At 38.5% G+C, this 24,106-nt stretch overlaps 1 protein-coding gene across 1 annotated transcript in view; it reads right to left on the reverse strand.

The window, feature by feature from the left end:
• Nucleotides 1-18,493, reverse strand: part of GCC2 (GRIP and coiled-coil domain containing 2) — a 71,266-nt gene extending 52,773 nt beyond the window's left edge. Inside the window, exons 1-5 of the mRNA XM_037806947.1 lie at nucleotides 18,302-18,493; nucleotides 17,843-17,899; nucleotides 16,553-16,637; nucleotides 15,319-15,386; nucleotides 575-679 (exon numbers count right to left, since the gene is read on the reverse strand). Coding sequence (XP_037662875.1) covers nucleotides 575-679; nucleotides 15,319-15,386; nucleotides 16,553-16,637; nucleotides 17,843-17,899; nucleotides 18,302-18,307 — 321 coding nt within the window. The 5' untranslated portion in view covers nucleotides 18,308-18,493. The remainder of the gene's footprint in view (nucleotides 1-574; nucleotides 680-15,318; nucleotides 15,387-16,552; nucleotides 16,638-17,842; nucleotides 17,900-18,301) is intronic.
• Nucleotides 18,494-24,106: the final 5,613 nt, after the last annotated feature.

Raw genomic sequence — 24,106 nt, forward strand, 5'->3', positions numbered from 1 at the left:
ATAGACAATAAATAGCAGTGTTAAGTCTGATATTCAGACAAAGTAATAACTAAAAGCTAAGAACTCTCTGAATCTAATTTTCTTTTAAAAAATGATGAACTACTTAAGTTGTGTAAGACATTAGACTTTAATTAATTGCTCCTGATTAAATAATAAGAGACTTTTTAGAGAAAAATTGCCTGTTAGTTTGACTTAACAGGCAAGAGTATAATGAGAAAGCAGAAACATGAGCCTGAATAGCCTAGAACCAAATATATAATGGTATTTAGAATTTTTGTGAAAGCAATTCACTCAAATACCAACTTTTTCATAAAATAAGCACTTTTTTCATTTTTCATTAAAAACAATGTTACAGCTATAACAAAGATGTGTAGTTGGAGCTATAATGAAGACGTGTAGCTGGGTGGTCTCAGTTATTTTTCTTTTTTAAATGTCAAGTCTCTGAGTTTTCGCATTCATAAAATGTTAAAATTGGATTAGATTCTTTTTAAGGTCTTAATAATTCTAAAATTCATGACTATGCTAATTATACGTTAATAAAAAAAGAAATCAATGCATTAAAATGTTTCCTTACCTCAGCCTCTTGCTTCATTTTAACATTTTCCTTCTTCAGAGCAAGACACTGTTGCTCAGTTTCTGCTTTTTCCAGAAGAACAGCATCTAGACGTTCAGTCAATGCCTATTTTGGAAGAGGATGATTTGTTTGCCTTAGTTTAAAAGTGATGGATTGACTACATGTGTAATTATCTCTTCACATTTTGCAAACCACTCTAAAATGAGAATAAAAGATTTTACAAGCTATAAATACACAAGCACAAAGAGAAAAGGAAAAAAACACCAGGATATGAGAGACTTCAACAAATTTTGGAAAACTGAAAGTGGATGGAGGAATTAGAAATACGAGGAAAGCTATAACCTAAGGGCCTGCACAGGGAAATATCTTTGAGAAGCTGGCAAATACTCTTCAGAAAAACAAAAGCCTCAGGAATTCGAAGCACCAGGTATTGTTGAGGAAGGTGTAATGAGTGGAGCTCAAAAACTGGGGATTGGTTAACAATTTGAATAGGGAGGGTCAGAAGAATAGGTAAAAAAATAACCCATGTTCCTCCTCCTTCAGACAGGTTTGATCTCTGAAGAAACTGAATGGGAGAGGAAGTTAATGAAACAGAAAATAAATCAACAAGCCCAAAGTCAGTTTTTTTAAAAAAGCTACTAAAGTATACAAATTCTAGCAAGACTGATCAAAAAAAGCCACAAATAATATTATGAATAAAAAGGGAACATGACTACATATAAATTAGAGGAAAAAAAAGAGTACTTCTGATTTCTAGTCAGACATGTAAAGACCTTGAAAGTCATTATTCTTGTCATCACAACAAGAAAAAGGATGGAAAACCGAAAACCAAAAACTTTTCTTAGATCCATCAGAGAAGTCAGGTCATAGAGCAAACCACTGCCCTGAAAACTGGAAAGATAGGCAGATACAGAGAATCACAGCCTACCAGGGGCAGAAACTGCAACTGGAGCCAGCCATGGGTAGGAATACTCAAATGGTAACTGAGTAACTGCTGGAGTCAGAGCATGGACTAGTTTGAGAGAGAAAAACTCCTGAAGACCCAGCCTTAAAGGGGCCCCCACACCTTCATGAGTTTTACTTCCAGCGGCCCTATATACTTCACAGGTTCTCCCTATGAAGACTGGATAAAAATCCCCTCTTGTTTCTGGCAGGGAAAGGGGAAAGTTACCACTTTGAAATATACCCAGAGCACTCTCCTCCCCTTAACAATGGCCTATCCTCAAGGAAATGCTTACCAAAGCCTAACAAAAGTGGGTTTTATCAGAGCCTAAATGATATGGGGGAAGGGAAATACCCAACTCCAGCCCTAACTCACCTTCCATGTGAGCTAAAGGGGCTATCCAATTCCCTCTAGCTTTCCTGCCTCACCTAAAGATAAAAGCTAAGAATCACTTGCGCAGGTCACAGCCCAGGGGCACAGGCATGCTAAAAAAAAAATGAAGACCTAATCATAGGAATATAGAATACTTAACCAGATAAACATAAAACGTCACCCTAAAGGCCAGTTTACCTCATTTCCTTTTAGTTGATACCGGCCTTCAACAAAAAATTACCAGGAATGCAGAAAGACAAACAGTCTGAAGAGAGCACAAGCATCAGAAATGGACATTACAAACTCAGACTCACTATTACAGGAAATTTTGGAATTATCAGACCAGGAATTTAAAATAACTATGCTACTGGCTTTCATGAAAAAAGTGAATATGCAAGGACAGTCGGGTAATGTAAATAGAAATGGAAACTCTAAGAAACAATCAAAAGGGATGCTAGGAATCAAAAACACTGTAACAGAAATAAGGAATGTCTTTGATGGACTTAGCAGTAGAGTGAACATGGCCGAAGAAAGAATCAGTGAGTTCGAAGATACATCAACAGAAACGTCCAAAACTGAAATGTAAAAAGAAAAAAGAATGAAAAAGACAACAGACTATCAAAAAGCCACATGATAATAACAAAAGGTTTAACATACACACATAACATGGAAGCGCAGCACACCCCAAACAGAATAGATTTGAACAGGCCTACATCAAGACACTTAATAATCAGATTATCTAACGTCAAAGACAAAGAGAGAATCCTGAAAGCAGCAAGAGAAAAGTGATCCATCACATACAAAGGAAGCTTGATAAGACTATGTGCGGATTTCTCAATAGAAACCATGGAGGCAAGAAGGAAGTGGGGTGGTATATTTAAGATGCTGAAACAGAAAAACCACCAACCAAGAATCCTATATCCGGCAAATCTGTCCTTCAAATATGAGGAAGAGCTTAAAATATTCACTGACAAACAGACAATGACAAGAGTTTGTGAACAAGATATCTGCTCTACAGGAAACACTAAAGGAAGCACTGCAGACAGAAAGGAAAAGACAAGAGTGAGAAGTTTGGAACACAACTTTGGGAAACTGTAGCACAGCAATGTAAGTACACTGAACAAAGATGACTGTGGGCATGGTTGAAAGAGGAAGATTAGGACCATGTGGGACTCCAGAAGGAAAGAGGAAAGATGAAGACTGGGACTGTATAACTTAGTGAAACCTAGGGTGCTCAATGATTGTAATAAAAGATACAAATATGTTTTTTCACGAGGTAGAACAAATGAATGTCAACATTGCAAGGTGGTAAAAATAGGGTGGGATTGGGGGGAAAATACAATCAATGCACACGAGAGACTATAATTAACAGAAACATTGTATTATGCTTCCTTTAGTATAACAAAGGCAATATACCAAAGATAAATGCATACTTGGGGGGGGTGGTACATAGGGGAAGGGTATGGGACTCTTGGCATTGGTGATGTTGTCTGACTCTTTATTCTACTTTGGCTTAATGCTATCTTTCCTTTTGTTGCTTTCTAGCTGTCAGTTTTTTTTTTTCTCTTCTCCTCTTTTTTCTTTTTCTTTTGTCCCTCTACCTTCTTTGACTCTTCCTCCTTCTTTGTGGAAAAAATGGAGATGTCCTTATATAGACAGTGGTGATGGTGCTGAATACATAAATACATGACTATACAGGGAACCAACAATTGTTTACTTAGGATGGAATGTATGGTGTGTGAACAAAACTGTCTTAAAAAAAAATGGGTTGGGGGGGCGGGGCAAGATGGCGGAGTGGTGAGGTGTATGTTTTAATTATTCCTCCAGAGAAGTAGGTAGAAAGCCAGGAACTGCGTGGACTGGACACCACAGAGCAATCTGACTTTGGGCATACTTCATACAACACTCATGAACATGTGGAACTGCTGAAATCAGCGAAATCTGTAAGTTTTTGTGGCCACGGGACCTGCGCCCCTCCCTGCCAGGCTCAGTCCCATGGGAGGAGGGGCAGTCAATGCTGGGAATGAGGAGGGAGAACTGCAGTGGCGGCTCTTATCTGCAATTTATTCTACTGATACAAACTCCAATCATAGACAGACTGAGACCAGACACCAAAGAATCTGGGAACAGCCAGCCCAGCAGAGAGGAGATAGGGATAGCAAAAACAGCAAGAAAAACACAAAAATAAAAGTGGAGGCTTTTTGGAGTTCTGGTGAACATAGAAAGGGGAATGGCAGAGCTCAGGCCCTGAGGCTTATATGCAAATCCAAAAGAAAAACCTTCTCTCTGCCCCCTGGACCTTTCCTTAATGGCCCTAATTGCTTTGTCTCTTAGCATTTCAATAACCCAGTAGATCTGCGAAGAGGGCCCTTTTTTTTTTTTTAATCTTTTTTCCTTTTTCTAAAACAATTACTCTAAGAAGCCCAATACACAAAGCCTCAAAGTCTTGCAATTTGGGCAGGTCAAGGCAAGAGCAGAACTAAGAGAGCCCGAAGACAAAAGGCAATAATCCAATGGCTGAGAAAATTCACTCAACACCACAGCTTTCCAAGAAAAGGGAGGCATCCTCTCACAGCCATCATCCTGGTGGACAAGGAACACTCCTGCCCTTTGCTGGCCCCACAGCCCAGAGCTGCCCCAGACAACCCAGTGTGATGGAAGTGCTTCCAATAACATACACACATCACAAAATCAGGCGCGGACATTAGCCTTCCCTGAACCCTCAGCTGGTTGTCCCAGAGTTGGGAAGACAGAGCAGTGTGAATTAACACGCCCCATTCAGCCATACTTTCAGCAGTCTGGGAGCCTCCCTACACAGCCCTGCAGCCCAGAACCGCCCAGGGGGGATGGCACTCACCTGTGACACAGCACATTCATCCCTCAACAGAGGACCTGGGGGTGCACAGCCTGGAATAGGGACCCACTCGCAAGTCTCAGGAGCCATACAACAATACCAAGGACTTGTGGCTCAGAGGCAGAGACAAACTATGGCAGAACTGAACTGAAGGATTAGACTATTGCAGCAGCTTTAAAACTCTAGGAACACCAGGGAGATTTGATTGTTAGAGCCGCCCCTGCTCTCTGACCACCCAGACACACACCCCATATACAGGGCGGGCAACGCTAACTACACACGCAAGCTTGGTACATCAATTGGACCCCACAAGACTCACTCCCCCACTCACCACAAGGACAAAGCGGGGGAGAACTGGCTTGAGGGGAACAGGTGGCTCCTGGATGCCACCTGCTGGTTAGAGAAAGTGTACTCCATGAAGCTGTAGATCTGACAAATTAGAGATAAGGATTTCAATCGGTCTACAAATCCTAAAAGAACCCTATCAAGTTAAGCAAATGCCAAGAGGCCAAAAACAACAGAAAATTTTAAAGCATATGAAAAAACCAGACGATATGGATAACCCAAGCCCAAGCACCCAAATCAAAAGATCAGAGGACACACAGTACCTGGAGCATTAATCAAAGAACTAAAGGTGAATGACGAGACCATGGCACAGGATATAAAGGACATGAAGATGACCCCAGAAGAGCATAAGAGAGACACTGCAAGAGTAAATAAAAAAATAGATGATCTTATGGAAATTAAAGAAACTGTTGACCAAATTAAAAAGATTCTGGACACTCATAGTACAAGACTAGAAGAAGTTGAACAACGAATCAGTGACCTCGAAGATAACAGAATGGAAAATGAAAGAAGAAAAGAAAGAATGGGGAAAAAAAATCAAAAAAATCAAAATGGACCTCAGGGACATGACAGATAATATAAAATGTCCAAATATAAGACTCATTGGTGTTACAGAAGGGGAAGAGAAGGGTAAAGGTCTAGGAAGAGTATTCAAAGAAATTGTTGGGGAAAACTTCCCAAATCTTCTAAACATCATAAATACACAAATCATAAATGCCCAGTGAACTCCAAATAGAATAAATCCAAATAAACCCACTCCAAGACATATTCTGATCACACTGTCAAATACAGAAGAGAAGGAGCAAGTTCTGAGAGCAGCAAGAGAAAAGCAATTCACCACATACAAAGGAAACAGCATAAGACTAAGTAGTGACTACTCAGCAGCCACCATGGAGGCAAGAAGGCAGTGGCACGATATATTTAAAATTCTAAAAAATTTCCAACCAAGAATACTTTATCCAGCAAAGCTCTCCTTCAAATTTGAGGGAGAGCTTAAATTTTTCACAGACAGACAAATGCTGAGAGAATTTGCTAACAAGAGACCTGCCCTACTTCAGATACTAAAGGGAGCCCTACAGACAGAGAAACAAAGAAAGGAGAGAGAGCGATGGAGAAAGGTTGAGTACTAAAGAGATTCAGTATGGGTACATTAAAGGATATTAATAGAGAGAGGGAAAAAATATATCTGACAAACATAAACCAAAGGATAAGATGGCTGATTCAAGAAATGCCTTCACGGTTATAATGCTGAACGTAAATGGATTAAACTCCCCAAGTAAAAGATATAGATTTGCAGAATGGATCAAAAAAAACGAACCATCAATATGTTGCATACAAGAGACTCATCTTAGACACAGGGACACAAAGAAATTGAAAGTGAAAGGATGGAAAAAAATATTTCATGCCAGCTACAGCCAAAAGAAAGCAGGTGTAGCAATATTAATCTCAGATAAAATAGACTTTAAATGCAAGGATGTTATGAGAGACAAAGAAGGCCACTACATACTAATAAAAGGAGCAATTCAACAAGAAGAAATAACAATCATAAATGTTTATGCACCCAATCAAGGTGCCACAAAATACATGAGAGAAACACTGGCAAAACTAAAGGAAGCAGCTGACGTTTCCACAATAATTGTGGGAGACTTCAACACATCACTCTCTCCTATAGATAGATCAACCAGACAGAAGACCAATAAGGAAACTGAAAACCCAAACAATCTGATAAATGAATTGGGTTTCACAGACATATATAGAACATTACATCCCAAATCACCAGGATACACATTTTTCTCTAGTGCTCATGGAACTGTCTCCAGAACAGATCATATGCTGGGACATATGCTGGGACATAAACAATTCAATAAATTTAAAAAGATTGAAATTATTCAAAGCACATTCTCTGACCACAATGGAATACAATTAGAAGTCAATAACCATCAGAGAGATGCAAATTAAGACCACAATGAGATACCATCTTACACCAATTAGAATGGCTGCCATTAAACAAACAGGAAACTACAAATGCTGGAGGGGATGTGGAGAAATCGGAACTCTTATTCACTGTTGGTGGGACTGTATAATGGTTCAGCCACTCTGGAAGTCAGTCTGGCAGTTCCTTAGAAAACTAGATATAGAGTTACCCTTTGATCCAGCTATTGCACTTCTTGGTATGTACCTGGAAGATCAGAAAGCAATTACACGAACAGATATCTGCACAGCAGTGTTCGTAGCAGCATTATTCACAGTTAACAAGAGATGGAAACAACCCAGATGGCCTTCAACAGATGAGTTGATAAATAAAATGTGGTATATACACATGATGGAATACCATGCGGCAGTAAAAAGGAACGATGTCGTGAAACACGAGAACATGAATGAACCTTGAAGACATCATGTTGAGTGAAATAAGCCAGGCACAAAAAGAGAAATAGTATACGCTAACACTAACGTGAACTTTGAAAAATGTAAAACAAATGGTTTGTAATGTAGAATGTAGGGGAACTAGTGATAGAGAGCAATTAAGGAAGGGGGAAACATAATCCAATAAGAACAGATAAGCTATCGTGGGTAAATTTAACGTTCTGGGAATGCCCAGGAATGACTATGGTCTGTTAATTTCTGATGAGTATAGTAGGAACAAGTTCACAGAAATGTTGCTACATTAGGTTATTTTCTTGGGGTAGAGTAGGAACATGTGGAAGTAAAGTAGTTATCTTAGGTTAGTTGTCTTTTTCTTACTCCCTTGTTATGGTCTGTTTGAAATGTTCTTTTATTGTATGTTTTTCTAAATTTTTTTTAATTTTTTTAATTTTTTATACAGTTGATTTTAAAAAAAAAGTTAAAAAAAAAAAAAAAAACAAGGAAAAAAATATGCAGAGCCCCCTTGCTGGTGGAGAATGCAGGGGTATTGGCCTGCCCCACCTCAATGGTTGCTGATGTGCTCACAGACATAGGGAACTGGTGGTTTGATGGGCTGAGCCCTCTACCACAGGACTTGCCCTTGGGAAGACTGTTGCTGCAAAGGGAGAGGCTAGGCCTCCCTATAATTGTGCCGAAGAGCCTCCTTCTGAATGCCTCTCTGTTGCTCAGATGTGGCCCTCTCTCTCTAGCTACGCCAACTTGAAAGGTGAAATCACTGCCCTCCCCACTACGTGCGATCAGACACCCAGGGGAGTGAATCTCCCTGGCAACGTGGAATATGACTCCCAGGGAGGAATGTAGACCTGGCATCGTGGGATGGAGAACATCTTCTTGACCAAAAGGGGAAAATGAAAGGAAATGAAATAAGCTTCAGTGGCAGAGAGATTCCAAAGGAGCCGAGAGGTCACTCTGGTGGGCACTCTTCAGCACAATATACACAACCCTTTTTAGGTTCTAATGAATTGGGGTAGCTGGCGGTAGATACCTGAAACTATCAAACTACAACCCAGAACCCATGAATCTTGAAGACGATTGTATAAAAATGTAGCTTATGAGGGGTGACAATGGGATTGGGAAAGCCATAAGGACCACACTCTCCTTTGTCTAGTTTATGGATGGATGATTAGAAAAATGGGGGAAGGAAAACAGACAAACAGAAAAAGGCACCCAGTGTTCTTTTCTACTTTAATTACTCTTTTTCACTTTAATTATTATTCTTGTTATTCTTGTGTGTGGTAATGAAGGTGTCAGGGATTGATTTTGGTGATGAATGTATAATTATGCAATGGTATTGTGAAGAATCAAATGTACGATTTGTTTTGTATGACTGTGTGATATGTGAATATATCTCAATAAAATGAATATTAAAAAAATGGTTGATGAAGAAACCTTGAGGGCACTATATTGAGTGAAATAAGACAGACACATAAAGACAAATATTGCAGGATCTCACTGATATGAACTAATTATAATATGTAAACTCATAGACATGAAATATAAGTTACCAGGATATAGAACGAGGTTAAAGAATGGGGAGCAGATGCTTATTATGAGCAGAATGTTCAACTAGGGTGAACTTAAACATTTGGAAATGGACAGAGGTGATGGTAGCATGTTGTGAGAATAACTAACAGTGCTGAATGGCGTGTAAAGGTGGTGGAAAGGGGAATCCGAGTCATGTATGTCACCAGAAAGAAAGTTGGAGAGTAAAAGATGGGAATGTATAAAACAGTGAATCTTGTGGTGGACAATGTCTATGATTAACTGTACAAATACTAGAAATCTCTCTCATGATCTAGAACAAATGTATGACACTATAACTAGAAATTAATAATAGAGGGGCATATAGGAAAAGATACATATACCTATTGTGAACTACATACTACAGTTAGTACTATTTTAACTTTCCTTCATCAACAGTAACAAATGTACTATACCAAAACTATGACTCAATAATGGAGCCGGAGTGGTTTGGGGTATGGGAGGATTGGAGTTTCCTTTTTTTGTCTTTATTTCTTTTCTGGAGGAATGAAAGTGTTCTAAAAATTGAAAAAAAAAATTGTGTTCATGGATGCACAGTTATATGATGGTTCCACAGGCAATTGATTGTATACTCTGGATCTTTTGGTAATTGTATGGTATGTGAACAATCTCAGTAAAAAATAATAAAAAATAAAAAAAAAAGGAAAGCAAAGGAATGACAAATATGGGATTTAGGATGATGGTTATGTTGGGTGTGGGAAATGGTGGTGTGAGCAGGGACAGAGAGTAGGTGGGAACCATATAGGAAAATATATATTATTTTCAAGATCTAGCTTCTGAGTATTAGGTTCACAGGTGAACAGATTATTAAAAATAATTAAATAGAAGCAGTCCTTGCACTGACTAATGATTAGTGTATATCATGAACGAAGGACCATGATTAATCCAATTCTATCTACTTGCAGACCAATGGAAGAATTAAAGAAGCTGAATAGGAAGGAATACACCAAGAACAGGGGGAATAGGAATTAGATGCAGGGCTGAAAATGAGCGGATTATGTGAAAGTTCTGCATACTGAATGATGGGCCTACTCCATACCTTTGACCCCTGGCCCTGATCTCAGCACTTAGGTTGCAGATTGACAGGTGAACACTCCATACATTTAAGAAGATACTGAAGCTTTCTCTTTTTTGAGAAACCAAACAACCCTAAAGAGAAGACCTTACATTTGACGAGGTGGTAACAAAAAAAGGCTTGTTTGCACATTGGCCATCCTGTAGAAAAGCCTTATCCATTCAAGATGTTTAGTGACTCACTCAAGCATAAAAGGATCACAAGATATTTAGGGAAAATCTTCAAGATCAAAGAGTTCTGAAAACAAATTGAGAAAAGAAATGTGAAGGAAACAGAACAATATAAGAAAAAGAAGTAAACTTCAAGACAGCTTGAATTCACTTCCTTAGAAAGAGAATAGAACAAGTTGAATCTTTAAATAATAAGATGTTATGAACAAAGAATATTTAGATATGATGAAGGATCAGCTCTTCAAAATGAAATGTTTAACACAAAAACAGAAATTTCAATCTAATGTCAGAAAAATAGAAAGTCAGTAACATTTCTCAGAAGGACAAAATGGAGAACTGGAAAGAAAATATAAAATTCTATAGGAGCATTTCAGGAAGTTCAAAGTGTAGTCTGTAGAATGACTCATTTAACCTTAGTAATCAACCCCTTCTCCCTTGTTGGTTTCTTTTGTAAATGCTATAAAAGTTCAAACATAAAAACCCTGATTTTCCTGGTTTACTCATATCCAACGGTGCCTATATGACACTACCACTGCGAGAAGGCCATTTTCACATTTCCTTTTTTCTAAAAGGAACTCAGATTTTTGGCTAGGTGGAGCAGCCATCGTGTCCAGGAACGTTAAGGATGGTAGTATGGAAAGATGGAAATAGCCTATCCCTGTTAGTATCACTGAGCCACATACCATTCTTGAACTATTTCTGAAGTTCCTTATCTGTTAAATAAACACATTTTTTTTAAGCCAGTGAGGTAGAATTTCTCTTATTTGTAGTGGAATACATTCTTGATACAAGCTGCAACATCCAATAGGAGATCCCAAAAACAAGAACAAAGAGAATAGGTGGAATCAAATGATCAAAGAAATTTACAAGAATTAGGACAAAGGCCTGTAGATTGTCCAGAGATCTAAGCACAATGACAACAGCAACAACAACAACAACAAAAAATTCTCCCACTGAAAGGCATTTCATTGTAAATTTTTAAAACATAAAGACTACAAGCTTCAAGAATGAAAAAGAAAATCACATATAAAGGAAAAGAAATAACAAAGACATCAGACTATTTAACAGCACACTGGAAATCAAGGCAATGGAGCAACGCCTTCAAAATTCAGAGGTAGGCTGAAATAAAAAGTGATACAAAGGAGAAAATGTCCCTCTTCTTGGGCCTGCTGTTTTAATATCCACTCATAACAGCAGAACTGCAGCAGCCATCATGTCTCCGTTTACGGACAATCCAAAGGCAGAGGATGAAAGGGCACAAAGATGGAAAGAGTCTGGGTCCTGGTGACATCATTATGAGACTGAACTAGCCCTAGAATTGCCTACCTTTGAACTTATGTGAAATTAAACAAACAAACCTCAACCTTTTCTAAGAAAACAAAAACAAAACAGAGATAGAAAACTTGACCTATATCAAGTTATAGTTATCAAATGTGGACATAAAGGCATTTTTACACATAAGAAGACACAAAAATTGTGTCTTCTCTACATCCATTCTTAGGAAGCTACAGGACATGCTATATCAAAATAAGATAATTAAGAAAGTGACTGACAAATGTGACCTAGCTAACAGGAGGGCCAATACAGGAGAGCAGTATCAAAACTCCTTGGATCATGGAAAAGGCAGTCCCAGAAGAACTGTGCAGCAGACCTAGAGAAAAACAGACCAGATTAGTGCAGGAGGACAGAACCTTCAGAAGGCAGGTGTCCAGGAGAAAATGTAAAAGATACAGTATGATATGCTTGGTCATTTTGTTAAAGCAGGGGTGGTGGTAAAAGACAGCTAAATTTTCATCTGCTGCAATAAGAATAGATAAATGTCTAAAATTGATAAATCAAGGAATGTCTGTATAAGCATACTATTTAGAAATACAGAGACAATTTCCAGAAGTTAAGACTGTAAGTTATTTAGAATTCAGTATTATTTTAAATTATGTGCATATTATTACTTTGGTTAAAATGAGTTTTAAATGAATTTTGTCATTGCAATATAAACTTCAGACCAATAAACACTGGGGGAAGCCTAATTTAATTAACTTTAGGAGATATACAGGGGCCATTAACTGAAAATGGTTATAAAATAAAGATTAGAAACACAAGGTGGACAATATTTCTTAGGAAAAATAGATTTGATTTCATCTTGCAATAAAACTTTAGATTGTATATCAATGCACTACTGGATGACTACTAGAAATTTTAATTGTAATCAAACTTGTAAAGCCATAAATTTTAAACATGTTATATGAAGAACATAATAATTTTCGTACTCAAAACCATAGTGGGTTTTTCCAGTATACCTTCCCAATGAAGAGATATAACTTAGCAAGAAATTCTTCTCAGTTTTCCAAAGGTGAAGAGAACATATTATATGGCGTTACATGATTTTTCTAAAGTAGAAAACTTATTTGTTGCAGCTGAATAGTTGATGAACACCTCTTCCACTCATCCCCTAAGTAATTTTCTAGTTAGGATTGGAAACCAAAGATTTTATTCTCATTTAATCCTTTCAAATCTTTACTTTCTAAGACTTTAGTAGTCAGGACACTTTAATATTAATTCAGTAACCTGAAAGGTAAACTTGATTAACTTGGAGAAATTTTCTTTTCTCATCTTTAGGAGCAGTCTTGACAGAATGGGAGAATACAATGACTAACGATAAGGAGGAAACAGAAGGTAGATATTTAGATGTCCTTCTTGAGAAATGCAATTACTAAAAGTATTTTTTTCAAAACTATTTATTAAGGGCAAAATTAGAAAAGACTCTCTGTGATTCCCAATCTTTTCAAATGCCAAGACACCTTTTAATGTGTATGTGCTGTATGGATGCATGTGTGTGGGTATAAAATACCCCACATAAATAATACATGATAGTAACTAACAATCTCTGAACATTTACGTAACAAACCTAATTCTAAGTGCTGTACATGTTTTAACTCATTTAATCCTCACAACAACCCTTGGAGAAGTAGGTACCATTATTATCTCCACTTTACAGATGAAGGAGCTGAGTCACAGAGAAAAAGTTAAGAAACTTAGACAAGGTCACACAGCTGCTAAGTGGCAGAGCAGTGATTTGAAGATTTAAATCAGGTAGTGTGACTCTGAAGTCATTAAACTTAACTACCATATAGTTGTACTTTGGTATTACTGATAAAGAAAACATAAAATGATCAAATAAACACACTATGAATTCCGTAATACTTAAATGAATCAGTATGTTAAGAATCCAAACTATATTTGTGCATACCAATTGTGCTGGTTTGAATGTATTATGTGGGGATTAAGGTGAATGTTTGGATTAGGTTGTTTGCATGGAAATGTGCCCCACCCAACTGTAGGTGATAACTCTGATCAGATATTTCCATGGAGGCGTGGCCCCACCCATTCAGGGTGGGCTTTGATCAGTGGAGCCATATAAATGAGCTGACAGGCAGAGGGAACTCAGTGCAGCTGAGAGTGACATTTTGAAGAGGAGCTACAGCCAAGAGGGACACTTTGAAGAAAGCACAGGAGCTACAGATGAGAGACAGTTTGAAAACGGTCACTGAAAGCAGACTCGTGGTCTGAAGAAGCTGAGAGAGGACAAATATCCCAAGTGCAACTAAGAGTGACATTTTTGAGGAACTGCAGCCTAGAGAGGAACGTCCTGGGAGAAAGCCATTTTGAAACCAGAACTTTGGAGCAGATGCCAGCCACATGCCTTCCCAGCTAACAGAGGTTTTCCAGACACCATTGGCCATCCTCCAGTGAAGGTACCTGATTGCTGATGTGTTATCTTGGATACCTTATGGCCTTAAGACTGTAACTGTGTAACCAAATAAACCCCATTTTATAAAAGCCAATCCATTTCTGGTGTTTTGCATTCTGGCAGCATTAGCAAACTAGAACAATCAAGCTACCATTCAAGAACAAAAGGAGAATGCATGATATGAATATGGATTTAAAGATCCTTTGTAGCAATTCCCTGGGAGTCCCTCATTGGTCCTTTGCTCACAAGTTGGGAGACACCTAACAAGAGAAACAGATAATGCAATCAAAGGATAATCAGCAAGATTCAAAATGTAAATATTATGAAAGAGCAGAAAAATAATTATGGCAGGGCTATGGAAAACAAAAGTAAATTTAAGGAAGCTTAGGCCAGATTAGGGGATAAAAAAACATTTTAGTTAGCATTAAGAGCATGGAAATAAGAATAAGCAATTCAGGTTCTTAAACAGGCAATAAGGAAACAAAAACAGTATCTTGTGTATTTAGTGACCAGGCAGCAGCATGTAAGACTAAAAAGAGAAACAACCTGGTTAGGAGGTTATTAAAGTAAGTCCAGTATGATGTTCTTCAACATAGAGCCAAAAAAAAAAAAAAGGAGAAAAAGAGGATAAATTGGAGTGACATCGTGGTGACAGACATATGTGGAGGGTAAAGGAAATACAGAAGATAAAGTGTCTCTAAACTAAAGACATGAAAAACAGTGGTACCACTGACACAACCAGAGGAGGGCAGGGCGACGATGACATTAGTGGTGGGGATTTGTTCATATTGAGTCTGAGAGGATGACAAGAGAAGCATGTGAAGATGTTTTTTCCCCCTAAGCAGTTAGAAACACAATTGTGAAATCTGGGTGAGTAGTCGTGCTAAAGGATATAGATTTAGAGATTATCAGCTCTCAAAATAAACATCAAAGCCTTGAGAGTGTCTAGGTTTTTGGAGGGAGATGGAGAAGAGCAAGACTGAAACTTAGGTGTCAATCATCAATAGTGTGTGGGAAGAAGAGAGAATACTTATTTTAGAACAGGAAGGGACTTAAAAGGTTATTTAACTCTCTCCTTTTACAATTAGCAAGAGGTAAAAACCTTAATGAAGACCAGAGAATACGTGGCAGAACAGGGATTGAAAGGCAGATAGCACTCTAGCAGGCTTACAATTTGCAAGGAAATTCAATTCATCGCTAGGCATTTCCTCTAAGTAAATTAAAAAAAAAAAAAACAAAACCTACAGCAATATTCACAACTATTTTATTACCTTAATAATATCATCAGTTTCTCCAGCAACAGGTTTTGATTTGAGTTCTTCAATTTCTTTCTCCAATTCTAAAGATTAAAAAAAAAAAAAAAAAAAAAAAAAAAAAAAAAAAAATCCAGTTCAGAAATGAAGACAATAATTACTGGCTAAAATGATAAGTACATTCTGAAAAAAAAAAAAAAAAAAAATCACTATAAATTAGAACAAATTTTAGAAGCAGATACTTTGAGAAAGTATTAACTTCACCCATATAACAATATTCCTTTTTATTATGGAAAGCTTCAAACATACAGAAAAGTAAAGAGAACAGAATGTTTACTCTTTATGCACTTATTACCTTGCTTTGGCAATTATTACATACCTTGTTTCATCCAAACTAGTACTCATTTCCTCCTTACCCACCTTTTCTCACCCATCCTGACAATTTGGAAGCAAATCTAAGACACCATATAATTTCATCTGTAAATACTTCTTTTTGTATAATCTGAAAACAACAACTAACCCCATTTAAGCCCAAATGTTAATCTGAATATTTTATCAACTAAAGCATGGGACTGCAGCCAAGGCATCTTTCAAACTAAATCACCCTCTTTATCATCAACTGATCCAACTTCTAACATCCTAAAACATAATTTGATCTTTTCTACTAGAAAACAAGTCTTGGCTTTAGGTTGGGCAGTTAATATTCACAAATTATTGGAAATTCAAGAACTTGTCCACTTAAATATACTTAAAAATGATACTAATATATTTTTCCTTTTGAGATTAAAAAAAAAGGAGAAAATAGGGATTCAGTCAACTTCAGCAAATAATCATAATTCATGATTCCAGGAATGGAAATCTTTTATTACTTTACTTGAGGCCTCTTCTTACTTCTTTGAGTTCAGAACCTTATGTTTCTAACATTTCAAATGACTACTCTAGAAAAAAAAAAACTTTACTCAGAAGAATCTAGAATCCATATGAAAGAAAAAAAAATGCTTAACTTCAACAAACTGTTTCCTCCTGACTTTAACTCAAAGGTAACTGCAGTTTAGAGCTATGAGATAATAAAAACAGCAAAGGCAAGATGGATAGAAATTTCAGTAATAACAGATTCCACCATATCATCTAAGTTTGTATTTGGAATCACTGTAAAACAAAACAGGTCAACATACTATTAAAAAATTAATATTTTAAGCCAGCCATATATAAATGAAATTTGCGGTCAAGATTAATATTTCCACCCAAATACCTGTACACCTTGATTTAGCTTTCTGCATTAGCATCATTTGCTTCTTGGCAAACTTGATGAGATCTTCCTTCGGCAATGTTTCCAGCTGAAAAAAGTAGTGATGTTACCAACTTGTTATAAATCATGGTTCTACTATACCACAAAAAGGAAACATGACGTTTGCCTAAAAATAAAAATATTCTACTGAATAAATCTTCCTGCCTCTCAAACACCATACTTTATTCCACATTTTTAAATCAGCAAATATATTTAACTCAATAATTAATTAAGCAACTACTATGAAATGTAAAAAAAAAAATCACAAACATTTTCTTATATAAAGATACGATTGTCATAGGTTAAGAAACTTTGTGAGCCTTTAATTTCTTTAGTGGTAACATCAGGGGGCTGGGACTAATGCTACTTAAAATTCTGTAGAGTTATAAATTATTTCATTCTATTCTAGGCTGAAAGAAGTTTTGGGCCTCATGAAAATTTAAGCATAGCCACAGCAACAAGATGAAATCAAGTTGCATTTAGGCTTTAGCTAAAAATTAGGACTTAACACTTGAGAAAATTACTTAGCCCTGCGGGCTCAGTTATCTCACTGTAAAATGGGTATAACATAGTACCAATCTCATGGTTATCATGAAGCTCAAACAATGTGACAGAGTGCTCAGGCAAGGCTTGATCTTTAGTGCCATGCAATAAACATTAGCTACTATCATGTTTAACACTATCTTTTAGAAACATTAGCTACTATCATGTTTACCACCATCTTTTAGAAACATTGAACATTTAACATCCTATGGGGCCATAAAAATTACCTAATTCAATGTTCTCTTTTCACGGTTTAAGAACTGAGACCCACAACGATTAAGTAACTTGCCCAAGGCCACTGATGGTACAGAGGCCAACAAGAATGAAGTCCCCTGACTCCTCCCTTATGCCATTCCTCTTTCCGGCTACATCACTAGATAAAACTGGTGTATCAGACTGATTTGTTAATGTTTGAAAAAACTGCAGGATCTCTCAGCAGTATTGATCCAGGGACAGGAAGTAAACAAATAGCCAACTCCTTCCAGATCAGGAAATTTAACAAAACAAAACAAACAAAACGGGGGAAAAAAAAAGAAAAGAAAAGAAAAAGAAAGGTAGCTGACTGTGTAAATTAAAATTGAGATCCTTTAGGAAAAAAAAAACAAAAAACACTTTCTTTTAAGTAGGCCACCCTCTCTCCCCACGCCAAAGTTTTCCAATTCACCATCCTTCCACTCTGCAGGGAGTTTGCTAGTTATGTATTCTCTTCACCTTAGATTTCCCAGTTCCAGGAGTGGCCGGTGAGGCCACCCCATCTTGAACAGGATCCTGCAAAACAAAATCAAACCCGGGCGGTCAGAACTCTTACCGATCCCAGAAGAAACGCGTGAAACCTTTATAGGCTAACCCCTTATCTTGGAATCAAGCGGAGGAAAATCCTTTCAGTGAAACAGAATTAGGGATGGAGGAAGTGAAGGGCAGTAGCTGCGGCAAACCATACATAACAGGGCAGTATGGGCACAAGTAATCAAGAGTGAGACTCCTTCCGGAAGGTGGGAGATTGGCGGAGGGGCACCCTGGGACTTCGGGGCGAGGAAGGGGAGACTGTGCGCTCCTCACAAGGGGCCCACCTCCACACCCGAAATCACAGCTGCAGGACGGTACCGCTACGCGCGCGGCCAGAGGTGGTCAGTCCCAGGTCCCAGCCCCGCGCGCCCCTCACGGAATTACCTCCATCGCCGGCCGCCGCGGCGCCGCACTGCCCACTGCTCGCGCCGCCTCCGCCTCACTTCCGTCTGCAGCGGCGGCTTCGACTGCCGCCTCAGACGTAGCCTCAACTGCAGGTCAAAGGTCGCGCTTCTCCGGGGGCCCACTCTGCTCTCCGAATTCCCATGGCCACCGGCCACGGTCCCACCGCCGCGCCCCGCCCCCGCCCCGGCCCCGGCCCCGGGCTCAGGTGGCGCCTCTGCTTCCGCTTCCTGAATCCGGGAGGCGGTTCCGGTGCGCGCTCCGCCCCGCCGGCTCGCGGCCCAATGAGGGCGCTTAGTTCCCCGCCACGCGTCTGCCGGGTCGGGCTTTCCTCGCCTGGGTGACGCCCCCCAGTCTCCCTCAGCTGAATCCCAAAGGCTGTTCCTGCTTCCTCCTCAACGTTTGTACAACAGTTTAAAAATGCACCAGGTTCTAATTAACCTAGGGAGGTAGACACTATCCACGCGTTCGCTTAAGGGATACTCCAAGGCTGAGGTAACTTAAATCGGCCAAGGTGCCGTAACTGAAACGCAAAAATGTGCCGCTTCTAGGCTTTTATCACTGGCAGCTGTGGTGTGGAAGAAGCAGTGATGTGTGATTCGGGATTTGGTGTCACAAACCCTGGAGTGTTTCAACCTTGCACTGCCATTTATTAGCTGTGGGAATTTAGGCAAATTACCTCTCAGGGCCTCGTTTTCATTTCTGCAAAGTCTAGTGCGGTGGATAAGAATATCCAGTGATGCAGAATCTAGTGAGGTGGTTAAGAATATCCAGTGAAATAACAAATGTATATTGGGGGACAAGTCTTCCCACAGGGTCTGCCAGTTACCTTGCTCTTTATGGAAAATCAGACTGACAGTTGCTTCTGAGGGGTTATTAGGCATATGTTGCATGGTGTCCTGGGAGAGAACCATCAGGTTGCATGGCTTTCCCTGAAGCAAGCATTTCTTGACTCTCTGGATGTCATGAGTTTCTGCAGAAGACAACTGAAAAGGCAGTACACAGTTTGTTTAAAATAAATGATTGCTAATTATTATTAAGTAAGGAAAGTGTTATATAACCAATAAAGAAAGAATAAGCATGAGGATATTATGGTGACCTCCCAAACATCTACTCTTCCCCTCTGACCATGGGTAGCACCCATGGTGTTTTGCAGGGACTGATTGGTTCAGGGATGGGTACATGACCTAAGGTGTACAATCAGTGAGTTTGGGGATTTTGTTTAATATTTTGGTTCAGTGATAACATTTTCCCTTTCTCTTGATATGATTACAGCAACCTACAGCCCTGATTGCTGTTGGCAGACAATTTGCCACAAAGATAGAACACAACCTGAGGACAAATAGTATCAGGAAAAAGGCAGAACCAAGGCAGTCTCAGAGGACAGACTGGAGTTCTGATCACTCTGATCAGTGAGTCAAATTCCTTTATTAAGTGAGCCAGTTAGCATTGGGGATTGCTGTACTTGTAACAGGGCATGCATATCTTGGGAGGAAGAATTTTCCAAGTTGAGAAAAACAAATTATGTCTTTATAATGAGATGGCTTGAGGAAATGTCCATAAAGCTGGACAGTTTGCAATGGTGTAAAATGAGTGACTTTCATACAGGACTAGAAAAATAATCTCAGACAACTTTTAGAAAACTAGCAATTAACTCCTAAAAGCCATCCAAAATCTTTAATGTTTCTATGGCAGGAAGTGCTATGAAAGAAGAGTGGGTAAATGGTTTGGCAGATTGTACTGGAAAAGGTAAAGACTTTGAGCAGTCTTCAGAAGAAAAGAGAAATTTCTGCTGTCACATCTCCATCAAGTACATTGCCTTTTATATAGCAGGCACTCAATAAATACTTAATTGAACCTATCAATTAATTGATGTACAAAAGGATCAAATGAACAGAACCTAAGATCACTAGTCAGTTTTTCCAGATTTTGAGTAAGGTTAGAACTGAAACCATGGGGATATGTGTTCTATCTATTCATATAAAAGCCATCATAGTAATTTTTTTCCTTTCCAGTATGGGATCCAGTTTAGGATCAGGTATTGTCTTTAATTGTCATGTCTCTTTAGGCTCCTTTAACCTGGAACATTTCCACAGCCTTTTTTTTTTTTTTTTTTCTTTTATGACTTGACTATAGTTTTCCCCACCTTTTTAAAAATTTTATTTTTTCAATTGATATACAGTAAAATTGACTTTTGTCATATAGTCCATGAATTTTAATAGATGTATAGATTCATGTAACCTCCAGCTCAGTCAGATTACAGAACAGTTCCATTTTTCCCAGTACTCCCTCATACTAATACATTGTAGTCACACCCTCCTCCCAACCCTAATCCCTGGCAAGCACTGGTCTATACTCTGTCACTATACTTTTGTCTTTTCAAGAATGTCATGTAAATGGAAACATACATAGTATGTGTACATGTAGTAGTATATATGTAGTAAATAACCTTGTGAGACTGACTGTTTTCACTCAGCATGATGCCTTTGGGAGACATCCAAGTTGTTATGTTTATTAATAAGCTATATGATAAATCTTTATTGATACAGATTGGTAAATCTAATTTATACTAAATATTAACAATGAGTATTATTCCACTGTATGGATGTACCATAGTTTATCCATTCACCAATTACAGAACATTTGGGTTGTTCCCAGTTTTGGGTGATTATGAATAGAGCTATTATAAGTGTTCATATACAAGTTTTTGTGTGAAAGTAAATTTTCAGAACTCTAGCATAAGTACCTAGGAGTGGGATTGCTGGGTCTTACGATAAGTGTATGTTTATCTTTTTTAAGAAACTACCAAAGTGTTTATCCTAATTATTACCCAGGAAGTAGCCTAGAAGAGATGATCTCTTTCTGGGGACAGCCACATTCAGTGATGAAACTGCTAAATAAAGTATATGGCCAAGGAGGAGGTGAGGAAGGCAGTTAGAAATCTTTTTGAGTTGATTTTTTTGAGGCTGTTTCAACACTCCATGATACCAAATGCCTATGGATGAAAGAGAGTATGCAAGGTCCATTAAATGCCTTGAATATCAACCCGCTGTTGAGGAGCTTTTTGTGGAGAAAAAGTTATAGAGTTGTCCGACTGCAATTTGTCCAGGAAACCAAACACATGACACATATTAGTTTCTGTGAACTCTGTTGGCAGACTGTAGTGAAACTATACCACCTTAACCTGAGAAAGTGTCAACAGTGATGAGGCACCACCAGTAGCCTGAGGAGGAAGGGGGTCAAAGTTCCAGTGTACTTTTAGTCTGTCAGCACAGAACCAGACCAACTTTTGGCAGGAGTCACAAATCTGGCATGCAGTGGCAGCCTCTGCAGAGAAATGGAGTCCTTCATTTTGCGCCTTGTCTAGGATGGTGAATGAGTTATCATGTCTGGTATGATGATGGATCCAGACAGCGATATAATAGCAATCTGGGCAGTGCAGACTCCATCAGCAACTTCCAGTCAGTCTCATCAGAGAATGGGTCCTTACCACAGGCAGCTACATGAGGGACTCAGAAAGTCTGATCAGCAACTGTACATTGTTGCCATAGTTCATGGCCTTAAAGATGGGTATCTTTAATCTGCCAGTCTGTAGTTTTCCAAATGGCAGATCAAACAGCTTGGCTATTGGCAAGAGCCCAAGAGTCAGTAAAGCATGAGAAGTTTTATCAAGGGGAGGATTGGGCAGGGCTGAGAACAGCCTTGAGTTCTGTCCACTGAGTGGGGTGACCACATCCATTTTCAGTTCTGCCTAGCTGACCCTGAGGTTTATCAGCTGTAGTCCAGTGGAAATCATCTCTTTTCAGCTTAGCAAAACTATCAATGAACCAGACCTAGTATTTAGGAGAGTCTTTGTGAGTTAAGGGATCCATCAAGCCATTAGCTTTGCTTCACATGGTTGAGGGGATGGGGGAGTCAAGTTTCCCTCAGAGAGATAGCTGCCACTTTTTCATATGCCAGTTGGGCTAGGCCAGCTATATTCTTGAATATGCCATTTTCATTTGACAAGCAAGGTTTTTTTGGGCCCTTCTCACATTGTTAGTCATAAAGTCTGAGTTAAGCCATCCAAAAATGGGGGTGTCAGGTCAGATTTTGCATGCCTACATGGGTCCAACATTCAGTTTCGACAAGAGCTCTTCAGCAAGCTAACAGCTACTTTTCGAAAATAGTGTACCTGTCAGGGAGGCAATGAAACCAAAACCCCGAGGGTTCTAGGTGGAAGCTACCTCCCTTCCTCAGAGGCTCTAATAGTCAAGATAATCAATCACAGAGCCCCAAAAGTAGTGAGCATGCCAGAGCTTGCTGGATAGCTTCCAATCTATCCAGTTTGCACCCCACTCAAAGGATACCAATTTCAGGAGATGTGTGGATATTATGTTAATACAACAATTATTCCTAGTTTACTTTAGAACATTTTTATACTTTTTTTTCCACTTTGACCTGACAATTCAAATATATCAATGAAACCACATAAATATTCTCTGGCCTGCACTGACAAGGTATTCAGCATGTCATCCCATTCTTTTTTCAACTCCTTTAAGTTCCCCAAGCCCTTCAAATTTTGTTCCTAATAGCTGAAAATAAGCAGCAGCATCTCTCAGAATAAATTTATTTAAAAAAGAAAACTGCTGCTTTTCCTACTTAACTTTCCTGACTCATTACTTCTGGAGTGAGAGGAAAAAAAATGAATGCTTTGATTTTGTAAGCCTTCCTCTATAGTGGGCTGACAGGTATACACAGTGAAGTTAGAGTAAACCACTATCTGATAGTAAACTAAGGACTTAATTATGTAGGGAAGTTAAGAACTTGAAAACAAGAAGAACTTGAAAGTCAAATTATTGTATGTGACTATAATATGTGAATGTATGTTTATACATATATATAGGTGTATATATATGTAATATATATGTGTGTGTACATATATATGTATATTAAGGCTTGATATTACTAACTCTAAATCCTCAAGTATACACTGTTTTTAATGGTCCAAATTATTTCACCCTAATGCCATGGCAAAGTAGTTCCCAGACTAAAGAGAAAACTTATGTATATTCCTATTTCAATTAATAACTTGAAAGAAAAGTTTTTGTTTCCAGTCCAGAAATAAAATAAAAGTTTCTTAGAGAATCATAGCCAGAAACAGTTACATTCCAGGAACACAACTACGTAAATAGTTACAGAATAGTTGAAATTCTTCCAGCAGAAGTCCTTCTCACACTTCAGGCACAAGGACCCTTTCTTTTCTTCCTCTTGATCTTCTCACCCTCACCGCATCTTCTGTTGCATTGGGTTTAATAATACCGTACATGCCTGCCTTGCAGGAGGGGGAAGTTGCAGTGGCAGTTAGAGCAGCATGGGGACTCCCAAAAGAGATGAGGGTCAGTATATCCCTAACAGCTTCTCTGGGTTGCCTCGCAACTGCCCTATGTGTTTCCAATTCGCCACGTTTCTGGTGCAGGAATTTTATTCTTTGAGACAGTGGAGTCAGGTATGATGTCTTTGACCATCTGATCACCTCTGCTGTTGTTCCTCTTAAAGAAAGAAAGTCTTTTATTTCCTGATCTCACTAGAAATAGAAAGCACTGAAATCCCCTAAACATATTTAACATCTTACATACTTTCTTTGATTAATACTCTTAAGTAAACTTATGGATATTTATGAATTGATTGTGAGCAATCTGATGTTCCCTCATATTCTGGAAGCTATAGCAGAGGCCTTATTTAGATATTTAGAAAAATCGTCTTCTTTATATTTCATGTTGTCTGGATTGCAGGTCAGTTCGTGTT

Source organism: Choloepus didactylus, chromosome 17, assembly GCF_015220235.1.
Source record: "Choloepus didactylus isolate mChoDid1 chromosome 17, mChoDid1.pri, whole genome shotgun sequence".
Classification (NCBI taxonomy): Eukaryota; Metazoa; Chordata; class Mammalia; order Pilosa; family Megalonychidae; genus Choloepus; species Choloepus didactylus.